General features: G+C 36.0%; 1 protein-coding gene across 2 annotated transcripts in view; it reads left to right on the top strand.

Annotated features, from left to right (window-relative positions):
* aplp1 (amyloid beta (A4) precursor-like protein 1) overlaps nucleotides 1-15770 on the top strand; it is a 52987-nt gene that overhangs the window by 25845 nt on the left and 11372 nt on the right. For both annotated transcript variants that reach the window (XM_084126650.1, XM_084126649.1), the window contains exons 2-3: nucleotides 10404-10589; nucleotides 14122-14251. In XM_084126650.1, the coding sequence (XP_083982776.1) occupies nucleotides 10404-10589; nucleotides 14122-14251 (316 nt within the window). The remainder of the gene's footprint in view (nucleotides 1-10403; nucleotides 10590-14121; nucleotides 14252-15770) is intronic.

The following is a 15770-nucleotide window of genomic DNA, read 5'->3' on the forward strand; positions in this document are numbered from 1 at the left end:
TTAAAACAAAACATGCAAAAATAAAAATAGATAATACTTTCACACCTGTAATCTCTGTTTTATTGTTTTCTTAAAAGAAAATTTACTTTTGAGTTCCCTGACGCTGGATGGAAGTGAGTTCCACTCTACAGCCCCTCTGTATACAATAGTTTTCTTCATAAAATTACATCTTGGACTAGGAGTAATCATTATCTTGTTGCTGACTGAGCGTGTCACATGCTCATGACCATATCCACTAAACAATATTTTTTCTTTTATAAAGTTATATGCTTCATTAGCCATGACCTTGTGCATGAGCAATAAAAGATTATATTTTACTTTTGCCTCTACTGTTAACCAAGATAATTTAATATGCATCTCACGCACACTAGCGCGAAAAGAACAGTGCAGAGCTACTCTGGCTGCTCTATTCTCTGTTTATGCATGCATTTTGTCATAAAAATAAATAATTTCATAAATATATTTAACATTTTTAAAATAATGTATTCTGCCAGTTGTGATCAATACAATACACTGAACAGACTTCACTTTAATTTCCCAGAACCTAATTTTCATTAGAATCAATTCAATATGAAGTATATCTTGACTAAGGTGCATCAATACACCTTAGCTGATGAATACTGATGTTTTATTCTACATTGGAAGTGTGAAGGAACCGTGATTCAGTAGTGCGAGGACAGAAAACCAGCGGCCCACTAACTGACAGTTGCACGTCTAAAATGACGTATGGTGTATGGACTAATCCTATCACCCATGGGTACAAATGGAGATGACTGCATCTCTAATGAAAAGAGGATCCACGCACACTGTCACACACACAATCCATACATTGTATTTACTGCTGGGTGGTCTGATGGATTAAAATGAGGTTGACTTGTTAAAAGGTGACACATGATGAACTGGCTCCCTGCTCACTTACCCAGCAGCTCTACACGATTGCATCATCGCCAGGCATGATGTCATCCTGCATCCACGGCCAGGAACAGCGAGCGGTGTAGAATATTTAATCAGAAAGAAGGACACTGTTATTGAATTAATCATATTTCATATGTTGCAGCAAACAGCTGGAACACAATCTCAGATTGAATATAGGGCGGTTTTGTGTTTGATTTAGTCTGGTGGTCAATATACTTTCTTAATACACATTCCTGGTGTTTTTCTCTGTGATTTATTGGTGAATGAATGTTATTCCAAAGAAACGTTGGTCATCTTTATTGAAATATTAGTAACGTTCATATTATTCTCATTGAACGTCCTGTTTCCCCTGTTGTATGTCTGACAAAAATGGGTTGCAAATGCTGTTTTATGTTGTTGACTGCACTATGTGATGTAAGGAAGGTTTAAAAAAGGTTGTGCAAAAAAAAAAAAAAACTTCAAAATTAAGGAATATCATTTTCAATAGTTGCATGTTTGTTTGGTTTTAAAAATTGGAGAGTCATAATATATGCTATCGTTCAAAGGTTTGGGTTCAGTAAGAGTTTTTTAGTGTTTTTAAAATATGTTCAAAGTTCAATTATGTTAGTGTTCAAAAACATTTTTGGATCAAAAATACAGTAAAACTAACATTTTGAAATAATATTGCAATTTAAAATTTAAGTTTTAAAATGTGATTGAATGTTTTAAAGGGGTCATGTTTTCTTGTGCATTTTTTTGCACAAGAAAACAAATATATATGTGGGAAAACCAGCATTTACAGACAATAGCAATATGAAATCGTTTTGCAGTGCAGCTGCTGTCAGATCCAACATCTGTCAAATTTATTAATCCAGTTGCTGTCAAATTTATCGAACAGACATATAATCCTCCGACGCGATCCATGGCGGCATTAAAATAAACCATCCACTTGTTCCTGATGCTGATATCTTTCTGAAGTCTCTATAGAAATGAGCAAATGAGCTGTTTAAACAGGAAGTGTCAAAGCGAACATTCCTTTAGTCTTCCATTTATTCTTCCATTTGTCCTGTTGTCAGAAGATTCAAGCGAATGATGCGCATCTGTATACTGTATCCAGTGTAGACAGCATCACTGATTATAATGGGTTCTACTTGCTTTGACGAAACGAAAACGTCCGGTGTAGGCAAGTGTCAGCTGTTAAGCGACTGAATGACGTCACAGATCCCGCAATATCAGAATAATACATTTTTGGAGCTTTATTAAATAAATGCAGGATGTTTTAATGGTACAAAAACCTCTTATACGCAAAAGACCAAGGCAAATTTGGTTTCTCATGTCATGACTCATTTAAAAATCCAAATTTTCCAGTCTTCAGTGTCACATGATCCTTAAGAAATCATTCTAATATGTTGATTTGCTGCATATTGTTGAAACTAGTTTTTTAAAAAGATACTTTGAATAGAAAGTTCAAAAGAACAGCATTTATTTGACATTGAAATCTTTTGTATAATCATAAATCTGTTAACTGTCACATTTGATCAAGTTAATGTATCCTTACTGAATAGAAGTTCAAAAAAAACATTACCAACTCGAAACGGTATCTTTCTGTCAAAGTCTATTAACTAACTAGTCTGGTCATGTCCTTCATACTAGGAAGTGTTGTTGTTGTTGTTGTGTGTGTGTGTGTGTGTGTGTGTGTGTGTGTGCGCGTGTGTGGTTTGTTTAGGTTAAAAGTCATTGGTTTAAAGTCTGAGTACTTGAGCCAAATCCCATTTCTGTGTAGGTGTTTGTCTGTGCTTCCCTTCCCTCTTCTATGTTGTTCCGAGTCCCAACTCTGACTGTCCTATTAAGGAGTTTCACTCGGCTAAAGCGAACACTTGCTCTCTGCCTGAATGAGCTGTGGGAAACATACAGCTTGCTGAACTTCACTTTGACGTGAAGGAAAATCGATTACGACATAAACCCTCCAAAAACAAGTACATGCTCTGTTTTGAACGGCTTGTGCTGTGTGTGCATGGCCTTTTGCACGATACAATCTTGAGTTTCCATTGTACAGATGGAGAGGGAGTATCAGTGAATTAGAGCCGGTGTTATTTGTGAATGTAGTCACGGCCGTTTAACAGGGTTTAATCGACGGTTGCTGAATGTTAGAGTTCAAGAGCACACAGGAATCAAATGGAGCTCCTCAATAGCATTACAATGGAGCTTGTGACTTGCATTATGAGTCAAATATAATTTTCTGTTTTTAAAGGAAATAGATAATAAAATAAAGCTTTTGAACTGAATTAAAATGAACTTAATGGAATGGATCAGAATGTAATCTAATTACATTTGCGAGATGGCGTGGCCCGATTAAAATGGAACAATGACTAAATCTGCATTGATGGGATTTGCTTTTTAACAAGACATGGTATGAATTGCTGCAATTTCTATTGCGGTTAGGCATATGAATGCTATTTTATCGTACAGCAAAATGTTTTCTTTTACTCTGAAAGCATTTCAGTACCTCTTTTGATGTTTTGTTTTTTTCATTATTATGTTTTGCTAATTTCACTGTGTGCCTCAGAGCAAAAATTAAACTCGATTCTATATCCTTGCTTCCTTTTTGAATCTAATAATGCCGTGTTGTTGGTTCTATCTGCAGGGGAGTTCACTATTAGATGTTGTTTACATGCATCATTCGCTTTGCTGCAGTTAAATCTCCACGAGCAGAGAACTTAAAGAGAGAGTTCAACCACAAAAGGGTAATTATTTACTCAGCCTCGTATTTTGCCAAACCCATATCTTTATGATTTTCTTTCTTTCTACACAATGGAACAAGAAAGATGTTTTTAAGAATCTGCCAGCCACTTTTGTAAGTATAATGAAAGCAAATGAGGACTGACTAGGTCTGTAAAGTTTCTGTAAAGATTTTTTCAAAACTACAGTAAAAACAGAAATATTGTGAAATAGTAATAGCATTTTAAATAACTGTTTTGTATTTAAATATATTTTAAAATGGAATTTATTCCTGTGATCAAAGCTGTATTTCCCAGCATCATTACTCCAGTCTTCAGTGTCACATGATCCTTCAGAAATCAGAAACATTTCTGATTATTAATGTTGAAAACAGTTGTGCTGCTTTTTTTCAGGATTTGTTGAAGTTAAAAAAAAATCTGCATTTATTTGAAATAGAAATCTTTTGTAACATTATGAATGTCTTCACCGTCACTTTCAATCAATTTAATGCAAATATCTTACTGACCCAAACCTTTGAACGGAAGTTTAACTCACAAGTCATATGGGCTACTTTTATACATTTAGGTTTTTTGTTTGTTTGTTTGTTTGTTAGCTTAAAAGGTCACATTTCTATTCATTCTAATTGCTTTGAAAAGTGTGACTGGTAAACTGTTCAAAATGTCTACTTTTATGTCAAGTTTGAAACGACATGAGAGTGAGTAAATGATGAGGCATTTTTAGGTGAACTATCCCTTTAAGAATAAGCCTTCCACTTCAACCTGTCAAGTGTTTCAAGACTGATGACATCTGTCATCAACAAGCAAGATAAAAGACTGTGTCTTCAATTTCTTGCAGTGAATAAGAGCATGCGTTCATTTGTCATCCCCAAAACACTAACACTTACGGACAGTTCTTTTATTGGAGAGAAAGAGTTGCTGCATAGTGCTTATTCTGCTTTGGATGAAGAACCATTGTGTAACTCAGCTCAGGTTTTAGCAGACTGCAAGAATTAATAACATGATGCACATCATGGAGTCATGCGTATTTGCTATTCTCAGAATGCAATCTGGCCAAAGCCAAAAGACTTGGTATAACAAACCTTCTGTTTGTGCGGGTGTGTGTGTGTGTGTGTGTGTGTGTGTGTGTGTGTGTGTGTGTGTGTGTGTGTGTGTGTGCATGTTTTGGATCAGACCTCGGGGCTCCTGATGCACTGATATCGATTGAAGGAGCAGGATTGTACAGCATCTCTGGATATTGATCTGGGCAGTGTGTGTTTCTGAATGTGTGTTTGTGTCATGTGTGCATATGAAACTAAGAGCTCGAGAGCATGCAGGCAGGTTATCTTCTCAAATGTCCGGAAGTCTCCCATGTGGCTTTGACCTTCCTCCAGTTAAAAAAAAATAATCTCATCCCATTATCTGAGCAGCGTTTTAGTAGATAGAGGTGCAGGTCCCGTATCATGCCCTGGTTTATCCGGTTTTAAACCACATCAAAGGTCTTAAAAAAAACGTCTCTTTTATATGGAAAACTTGTGTATGTTTCGGTTCAGTGTAATGTAATCAAATAGGCCTGCACAGAATCTACACAGATTTTGAAGTTCTACACATCACTTGCTCATTTTGTTTCTGTTTTATTTGTATTTTAGTACTCTCAGCTTAGTTGAACCCATATTAGAGATGCATTATTGTTAAATGATAATTAGTTTTATGTTGTGCTCAAAAACCAATGTTGTTTTTACTGTTGTAACTGACATTTTGTAGATTTGCTGAACTAATAAGGAATTAGAAATATGAATATCATAAATACAATGCATATTATATTGCATATATTAATATATATATATATATATATATATATATATATATATATATATATATATATATATATATATATATATATTATGGGTGTAACAATATATTGTGTCACAATATATCACAATACAAAAATGCAACAATATGTATTGTGCATAGTGACAATATGCAGCCTACCGTATCGTTCACCCAAAATAAAAATTACTTTGCTTGAAAAAATTCAAGTTCACAGAGTTTTCGTGTCACTACTACATTAAACTACTTTATATAATGTTGAATATAATGCATAATAATGCAATGGGGGAATATTTGTGGGTCCTGATAATGCCAAATGTCTTATGTTACCAGTAAAAAGTGGCCTACTTTATTTTAAATATATCTAGTTAGTGAAAGAGTGCAAGCATATTCGTCTAAAATAATTCTGTTTTCAACTTCAGAATCATGATTTGTTTTTATATTTTTATATATATATATATATATATATATATATATATACACTCACCATAATCTGTGCTTTAAATGTAGTAAAATTATACAGTAATTATACTGTACATATTCAGTTGAGTTCAGCTGGAAATCTGACTTACTTAAAAAGAGTGACGCGAGCAGGTGTTGTCTTCAGAGCAGTTTTGTGAGTAATCGACAGCTGAAATTCAGCGATGACTAAGCGCAAGGTCATGACACCTGGTTCTCTCTGAGCCTTTGACACACATGTCTGTGCACTGCAAACACTGCAGCGGCGGTACGAACCCATTCGTCAAGCCTTTTTTTTCCAGCATTTTTAATCCAACAGTCTCCTAATGGCATTTGCCTCTTATTCTCAGCTCTGCACTAATGCTGCTCTCTCTCTCTCTCTCTCTCTCTCTCTCTCTCCTGCGGGTTCTGTATATTTATTGTATATTTACAGCTCCAATTTATATATTTATTTCCTCATAAATTTTAATTAGGACTTCAAACGTTTTTGCATTGGCCAGCAGAGGCAGGGTTTTCCTTTGATCAGTTTCACATTTCGCCTTTCTCTCTCTCTTTTTTTCCTTCCCTGTGGGCATCTCCAGTCTTATTGGTTGCCTGAGTGCTGTGTGTCTGTCATTCACTCTGTCATTGAAGATTAAAGTACGCCGGGTTTCCAGTCTTTGCCAGGGTTGCTAGACTGGTGCCCTCGCTGGGGATGCCATTGAAATGCAGCGAGCTTTGTAGTGTTAGAAAAAAAACTGTGACAAGCTTCTAAAAGCTGTTTTTTTGCTTTGATTGCATCTTTCCACCTACAAGTAAGTCGTGCGACCTCGCAACAGCACTCCCCCTCAGAATTCACGCGTGGTAGAATCATATTCAGAACTGACGCACACCCGGTCTGGTGTTATAATCACATGTTGCAATGTGTTGTTTGTCATTAGTCATTACAGTTCTCTTAAAATCACTCTTGGCCACTGATCAAAATGGCTAGTTGTGTGATGAAAAGGACATTCTCCTAGCTTGAATTAGTCTGACATAGACCATGGAACACTTTAATTTAGAATTGATTTATCAAATTGGTTTAGAATTGAAAATATGCTATTAAATTAGAATTAATTTCAGCAAATTATATATATATATATATATATATATATATATATATATATATATATATATATATATATATATATATATATATATATATATATATATATATATATATATATATATATATATATATATATCCAGCCAGTTGTTATCTCAATAAACCCCGATAGGGTGATCATGGTTTTGCATCACTCTGAAGGGGTTTATTCTGCGATAACAACGGCTGGATGTACATTATCCCGTTTATTACACGGCTACTATGTCATCCAGTATGTCATAAGTATATAATTATACATGAAATATTGATCTGAGTTGAAATATTTTATTAGCTCTTTGAATGCAAAGCTTCTGCAGAGAGATCATTTGCTAGCGCGGCAAGTTCAAACTAGACAAACATTTAAGGGATACAGTACAGTCATACCACTTATTACATAGCATTTCGCCACGTAAATAATTATGTAAGAGATATTGATTTGAGATTAAGATTGAGATTGAGATTTTAAATCATACCTGTTTGTTATCTTCTAATCCATTACAGTGTGCAAAACAATCGTTGGAAAAAGGCAGCAGCTGCGTTTGTGTGAAACGAGAGTAAATAACTGTACACAAAATATTGATTTGACTGATTTGAGTTTTAATATTTTATTAGCTCACCAAACACAACATTTCCACAAAGAAAAAACATTCCTATAGCAAGCGTATAGCGCTGCTGACTTCAGTAACCCAGATGAGCCTGTGTTATCTGTTTTCAGCGGTTGTTATCGGGGAATAACATACCGCTATATAAAAATACTGTTGAATTTTTCTTCAGGTGTTTTTGATATCCAATTCTGGTTGTGTGTCAGGATAAGTGAAGCTAGTGCTCTGTCTGACACTTTTAATTCAGTGTCTGTACCCTGTTATAAATTTGACTCTAATTTATAGACTTAATCCAGGATAAATCACTCCAGCGCAGACAAACCCCAGATTAACGATGCTTTTGAAAGGCACAGTAATTCTCTCTTCTTCAATGTCAGTCGGTCGTCAGGAACGATTCTTGCGCATGTTGATCTTATTTTGTTGCCTCAAAATCTTTGTTATTTTAAGGCAACAAAATAAGATCAACATGCGCAAGAATCGTTCCTGACGATCATAATTTATAGAAAATATTATAAAAGATTTAAAAGCATTATTATTTTTATTTTGTTCTTTTCCCATTTGTTTTAAGTAACATTTATATGGTCAACATACATTTCTTCACTTTCTAAATTAAATATGACCTCAGCAATATATCTGATTTGATTTGATTTGCTTTGGGATTATTAAAGTGAGTTAAGTAATAACATTTTTGCCATTTTTACATTTTCTAAGAGGCTGTGGATTACATTGTCTGCTACATCTAATATATATATATATATATATATATATATATATATATATATATATATATATATATATACAAACAACAGAAACAAACACTCGTTTGTTCCTCGTTGCAGAGAAGCGATTAGTCTGTACCACTACTAAGCCTTAAACAGTAAAATGGGTAGATAGATACCGAGATGAAATGAAGCCTCTCCCCTGATTAGACTTTCTCTTCTCGCCTGATCCCTTGTTTCCTGCTCTGTGTTGCTGTACTCAAATGACCTAGTGGTCAATGAGCTTGTATTAACATCTGACTCCAGCACGGGGTTACTGTTTGCTCTGCATGTGTGACTGTCCCCGGGGCCCTTCCTCCAGGAGTGCTGAACAGATTTCAGATCAATACCTACATCCTTTGCCAAAGAGAAAGGGAGGATGTGAATGAACTAGAAGCTGAGTGATGTGAGAGAGAAGGGCGAGAACCGAACGGATCAGGAACTGAGGGTGTGTTCTCAATGGCGTACTCTTACTATGTCACGCAGTATGTGTGTTTTTACACACCTGAATACTGTATTTTCCTAGTAGGCTTACTGTATCCCATAATGCAATGCACTTTCAATTTTCAATAAGATGAATGAAACGCCAATTTTTTTTTTTTTACGTAACTTTATTTTCCATGTGTAATCCAATTTTATTTTCACTGATATTGAACATACAGTTCAAAATGTTGCATACTGTGTACTGTAAAAATAATATTTGTTTATGTATTGATAATTCATATTTTATTTAATATAGTGTTTATTTTATTATTTTATTTATTAATGCTATTTATTTATTATATTTTATTTATTTATTAATATTTATTATTTATAGAATGTATTTATTTATTTATTTATTTAAATGCTGTTTATATATGAAGAGTTCAGATGCAAAAGCCTCTAAGTGCCATCTGAAATTTTCTTCTAGAATGATAATTTTTATCAAGCTCGTATATTTAAGCTCAATAATTTCACTTAAATGGAAATGCAAATTACCTATTAATTGTCATTTAAGTGAAATTACTTAACTTAAATATACAAGCTTTATTAAAATGATCATTCTAGAAGAAAATTTTAGATGGCACTTAGAGGCTTTTGTATGTGAACTCTTCATATACAGTGCAGTATACACAGTTTTCCATTCCCAACACAGCCGGAGATAATCAAGAAGGGAATGCGGGAAGTGCACTATGTAGACAGAATAAATACCTTTAAATACATATTCACAGAGAAAATGGCAGTTTGTTTTGATGACTTATAATGTGCCTCTTCTACCTTTTTAAAGATAATCGTTCCCCCTTTGCCCTTTTGTATTTGTTAACATTGTTATTTTCGCCTGATGGGTGAGCAGACATATTTGCAACTAGTATGCAGTGATAAAAGCTGTTGCTGTGCACATCTGCAGCTCAATGTCCTGTCATTGACTGTCCTACACGCACAGGTTTGATGGAAGATGGATAAGCTGCATTTAGGGTTATCAGCAGGTCTGGCTTGCTGGCTCAATTTGAAATTCAATAATGAGGCTCCATGTTATATTTCCTCCTCGCTGTCAGGGCAGTGATAACAACTGTACTCACTCTTCTTCCCTGTCTCCGTGTCTCTCCTCGTACTGTCCTTTCCACTTTCCTATCGCTCTGAATTTTTGCTGGCCTCAAATATTTCTTATCGCTCTGTGGTTTGCTGTAATAACAGGCAGCCAGGCTTAACTTGTTTTTATCAGGAATGTAGGCCACCCTGAACAATTTGAGTTCTCTCACTTTCTCAATACTATACAATATATAAAGTTTGCATATCTTCTCTAGAAGATAAACGTGTTGTATACACGATTCCTCTTGTGTTTGTCTACTATATTGTAATGTATTTTAATAGGTTGGCACTTGACTTGACTTCTTGCTTTGGTTAGTTACAAGGATGTTTGTGCAAGAAAGCCCCTGCAAGAACATAATATATGTGTACAGCAAATGCAATGTTGTAATGTAGAATTCAGAATCACTTTGACTTTGAATCCGCATAAAATTCAAAATCTCTCTCTCTTTCTCAGGCTCTGGCCATGACGGAGGTGAATGGACCTGTTAGTGGTCCTCGTGTGGCAGATCCTCAGATTGCCATGTTTTGTGGTCGTCAGCTTCTACACATGAACACTGAGAGCGGACAGTGGGAACCAGATCCTCAAGGGCGACAGGGATGCTTTACCCAGCCCAGCAAGATCCTGTCATACTGCCAAGAGGTGCGATTCTATTCTGATTTTGTTTTGTTTTGTTTTGTTTTGTTTTGTTTTTGTTTTGTTTGTTTTATTTGTTCTTTTCTCTCCTGTTTATTTAGTTTTGAGCTTTGTTTGCAGTATTTTTGTGCTCTGCTCTATTCTATTTTAGTCTAGTCTTTTCTACTTTTAGTAGAAACTGCTTTAAACTGCTTTTAGTTTGTGCTTTATTCTCTTTTATTTATTTTGTTTTGATATTTATTTTCTACATTTTGTTTTGAGCTCTATTCTTTTCCATTTTAGTCTAGTCTTTTCTATATTTTTATTTTCAGTTTTGTTTTGTTTGTGCTCTATTCTCTTATATTTGTTTTGTTTTGAGTTTTATTGTTCTGAGCTTTGTTTACAGTATTTGGTTATGTGCTCTATTCTATTCACTTTTAGTATAGACTTTTCTATTGCATTGTTCCATTCTGTTCCATTTGTTTTTGTTTTGTTTGTGCTCTATTATCTAATATTTATTTTATCTATTATCTATTTTAATCTATACCTTTTTTTATATTTGTAAAGTCTAAAACACAAAAATATGTGCTCTATTCTGTCCTATTTATTTTGTTTTAAGGTTTATTGTTTATTTTCAGTTTTCTGCTCTGTTCTGTTCTATTTTAGTGAAGTCTTTTCTATTCCATCGTTACATTCTGTTTCACTTGTTTTTGTTTTGTTTTTCAAAGTGATTTAGTTTGATTTAATTTGATTCCATTCTATTTTTGTTTTGTTTGGATTCCATTTTGTTTTACTTTGTCTTTGTTTTGAGCTCCTGTTCTGTTCTATTCCATTGCTGTTTTTTATCCAGTGGATCACTGTTATATGACGTATTATATTACGTCCTCTTCTATTTTTATTCTGTTAATTTCAGTCAAGCACAGAACATCAAACTCAGCGCACCAACATTAGCATGCACTGTGATTGGTTTAATTACTATGTGGAAAAGCATCCTCAGACAAATCTCCACTCAAGCATATTCTCAAGGTGAACGCTGAGGGCAGCCTGCTCTAATATTAGCATTGTAAAACAAGACTAAAATGTGCAACGGCGTTTATGTGCACACACAGGGAACTCGATGCAAATCTCTCTCTAGCTCTTCCCGTATTAAGTGTGCAGGATAATGGCTATATTTTTCACTATCAATCAGCAGTGGAGATTTATGATCTCCGTACGCCTCGGGCTCAAACATATTGTGCGGCTAATGTGACTGTATTCTCTGACTCCGTTCCCTGTTGTCTCATCTAGAGGAATTAGGGATGAACAATGATGACTGGTTGTTTTCCTCGGTTTTTCATCAGTTTACAGCAGCGCTTCCGAACACACTTCCGTGTCCCTTAAGGATATCAACATTGCGAAATAGCATTCCCCTGCATCCCTGTAGATTTACAATGTTGTACAATGCCAACTTCCATTGCATTCTTGACGCATAACGAGATTGAAAAATTCCACGCTTTCCTGCATTCTTCTGGTCATTCGATATATCTCGATTGCCAAATACAGCAATGTGTCTCGCCAAATAAGATTTGGCGTATTTCATGGCTGAAATCAGCGCACAATACTCTAAGCCTGTATTATTGCATGACAGCAATTCTGAAAATTGAGATGTCAGCCTGAAAAAAAGCTGTTTTGTCTCTCTGTGCGCTTAAAGTGCCAGCAATGTCTGTCCAACCTTGTCTGAATCAACACACTGTCCCTATAGCTCCACAGTGTAAAATCACCTCGTTGTGCTCTAATCTGGGGTGAACCAGTCAACCAGTCATTCTGACTAATGGCTTTTAAAAGCATTATTGTGCCTGCATTCTAGCCTGGCACGAAGTGGCATATACATAAGCTAGCTGGCACGAGTGACATCAAAATGGAATGAAGAGGCCAAACAATATGTCATTCTCCTGGCTGGATGAGGTTTAGACTAGCAGTCTGCCAGTGGACTGCGGCCTCATTGCCAGAGCGTGTTTAGAACATAATAATCCCTTACCATATGTCTGTAAGATTACACTCTCACTTGATTCAGCCCAGTGCCAATGGATTCGACGCATGCATATACCCAGGACAATACTCTATTTTCAAAGAATATTTGCAAATACTACTCTACATTAATTCGAACAATATGTCTCATAATTAAGCAGTAATGGACTCAAGGTTATCCTGTGACTATATTTACAGCTAAAGGATGTTGAAATGCAGCACATTGTCTGCGCAAACCCTTTAGCCTATACCTTAGGTACAAGATATTTAAGACACATTTTCATTGTTTAAGCAAATTCATCCTTTCACTAGAATATCGTTGGTAAACAAATAAAAATATGGATGGATTTTCACATCCATTTTAATATATAGTGTGTGTGTGTGTGATTATCTCTCTCTCTCTCTCTCTCTCTCTCTCTCTATATATATATATATATAGAGAGAGAGAGAGAGAGAGAGAGAGAGAGAGAGAGAGAGAGAGAGTGTGTGTGTGTGTGTGTGTATATATATAGAGAGAGAGAGAGAGAGAGAGAGAGAACAGAACACAGAATACGTATGAAACATGTTGAATATTTACTCACAACTTGCAAGTAAAAGGCCTTTTTTTTATCTGTGTAACTGACCTTGTCTTGTCAAATCTGATCTATATATAAAAATATATAGTGAAACAAACCTATTGTGACAGTTTACATAAGTATATTCCTGAATATACGTACATATCTATCCATTTTTCCCTCTTTTCCTATACTCCCTCCTATTTGATTCAGTTTATGATTTTAGTTTGAATCATAAATAAATCCTAATAATATACAGATGATTCAGTATGACTCAGTGCCCCTGCAAACATGTTTTGAAGGTGAGGCGTAATTTCTTTGGAAATTCGTGAATAATACGCAGTGAGTTTTCTGACGCCTCTTGCTGGACAAACACAGAAATGTTTTTCTTCTTCCTTTATTAACTGTAAAGTGCTGCAGTCCTGACTCAGCGACTCCCTCTTGTGGTAAAATGAGAGGTTTTACATTAAACAGTAACCTTCAGCTAAAAAAAGCTTCCATTATTTATTTATCTGACTTGCTATTAATTGCATGTGTGGTTTAGCTATATGGTAAAAAGACTCCCATGTGCAACTGCACTGACAAAAGATTGTTGTAGATACAATTTTCACTCAGAAAGTGGTAGTGAATTTCACAATAAATACAAAGAAATGGCATGAAATTTTAAAGCAGATTGAAATTGTTTTTTTTTTGTTGTTGTTTTTTAAACATACAACTTCGAAAATCATCTTTTATAGTGTACATTTTCAGAAACAAGATCAGACATAATTGAATATTTCACTGTACAGTGATGAACTGTGGCCAAATGGCTTCCATGGATCCTTATCCGGAGTGGTTTTATTTATTTTTGTCCCGTTCCTTCTCATCCCCTTGTTCTTATTATTTTCTGCATGCTAAATGTATTATTCCTCTGTCCTTCTTCCAACTGTTGTGATCCTGACTCCTGTCCCCTGCTCTTCCCTCACGTTTGTTTGTGTCTGTCGTTCGCCGTATGTCAGATGTATCCAGGACTGCAGATCTCCCATGTGGAAGAGGCCTCATCTCCAGCCACCATCCAGGGCTGGTGTAAGAAGGGCTTGGGTAAATGTCAGACCCGCCCCTTCATCGTCGTGCCCTACCGTTGCCTGGGTGAGTCACAAACACATCCTGAACAGTTTATAATCCCAGACATCCCATCAAGAATGCTGAAAAGACTAGATTTACACAGCATCATCATATGTAGTTTGATGTAAACCTCAATCAATAATGTGTTTATACACCTGTTTAGGCGGTTACATTCTTTGATGGAAATTAATTAAAGGAACAGTTCACCCAAAATAAAAATTCTACTATCATTTACTCAGTTTATTTGGTGAACAATTATTTTAAAGTGCCCTATTATCTTTTTCAGATATTACCTTTCATGCCATGTGTATTATGGCTGTTTGTGAATGTAAAAAGTTTTAAAGTTCAAAGTCAGCAATAAATGTTATTGTCGAATGTTATTCTAAACTGCCTGAAGAAGCAAGTCATCAGTAATTCAAGTCTTTTCTGCACAAGCCTATGTTGGTTTGTAACACATTTGCACAATGCCAGCTTATGGTCTTCATTGGCTGCCCGTGAACAACATCTACTTTGACCCGCCTTCAAACACTGTAATTGTAGCTGAGGCCTGGAAGAGTTTAGTTTGTGTTGTCGGCATATTACGAAGATGCTATTTTCTGCTTTCCGAAAGCAAATTAACTTTGCATGCACTTCCAAAGGACGAAGACTTGTGCTTGAATTGATATGGGAAAACCGACGTTATCGTTACTGTAGGTATCACTGTGTATCAAGCGCAGAGGAAGCCTCCGGAGCTGAAATTCAGATATGGTAATGAGATTTTTGTTTCCGCCATGCCCTGTAAGCAGTAGACAGACAACAAACTGGGCCATCAGACCAATCAGAGCAGAGTAGACCAATCACAACAGACTAGGACATCTGACCAATCACAACAGCCTGGGACATCTGACCAATCAGAGCAGAGTAGACCAATGACAACAGACTGGGCCATCTGACCAATCAGAGCAGAGTAGATTAATCACAACAGACTGGTCCATCTGACCAATCAGAGCAGAGTAGACCAATGACAACAGACTGGGACATCTGACCAATTAGAGCAGAGTAGACCAATCACAACAGCCTGGGACATCTGACCAATCAGAGCAGAGTAGACCAATGATAACAGACTGGGACATCTGACCAATCAGAGCAGAGTAGATTAATCACAACAGACTGGTCCATCTGACCAATCAGAGCAGAGTAGACCAATGACAACAGACTGGGACATCTGGCCAATTAGAGCAGAGTAGACCAATTAGAGCAGAGTAGACCAATCACAACAGCCTGGGACATCTGACCAATCAGAGCAGAGTAGACCAATGATAACAGACTGGGACATCTGACCTATCAGAGCAGAGTAGACCAATCACAATAGACTGGGACATCTGACCAATCAGAGCAGAGTAGACCAATCACAATAGACTGGGCCATCTGACCAATCAAAGCAGAGTAGACCAATGATAACAGACTGGGCCATCTGACCAATCAGAGCAGAGTAGATTAATCACAACATACTGGGACATCTGACCAATCAGAGCCGAGTAGACCAATGAAAACAGACTGCGAC

This window comes from Abramis brama (genome assembly GCF_963993115.1).
Source record: "Abramis brama genome assembly, chromosome: 10".
Taxonomy (NCBI): domain Eukaryota; kingdom Metazoa; phylum Chordata; class Actinopteri; order Cypriniformes; family Leuciscidae; genus Abramis; species Abramis brama.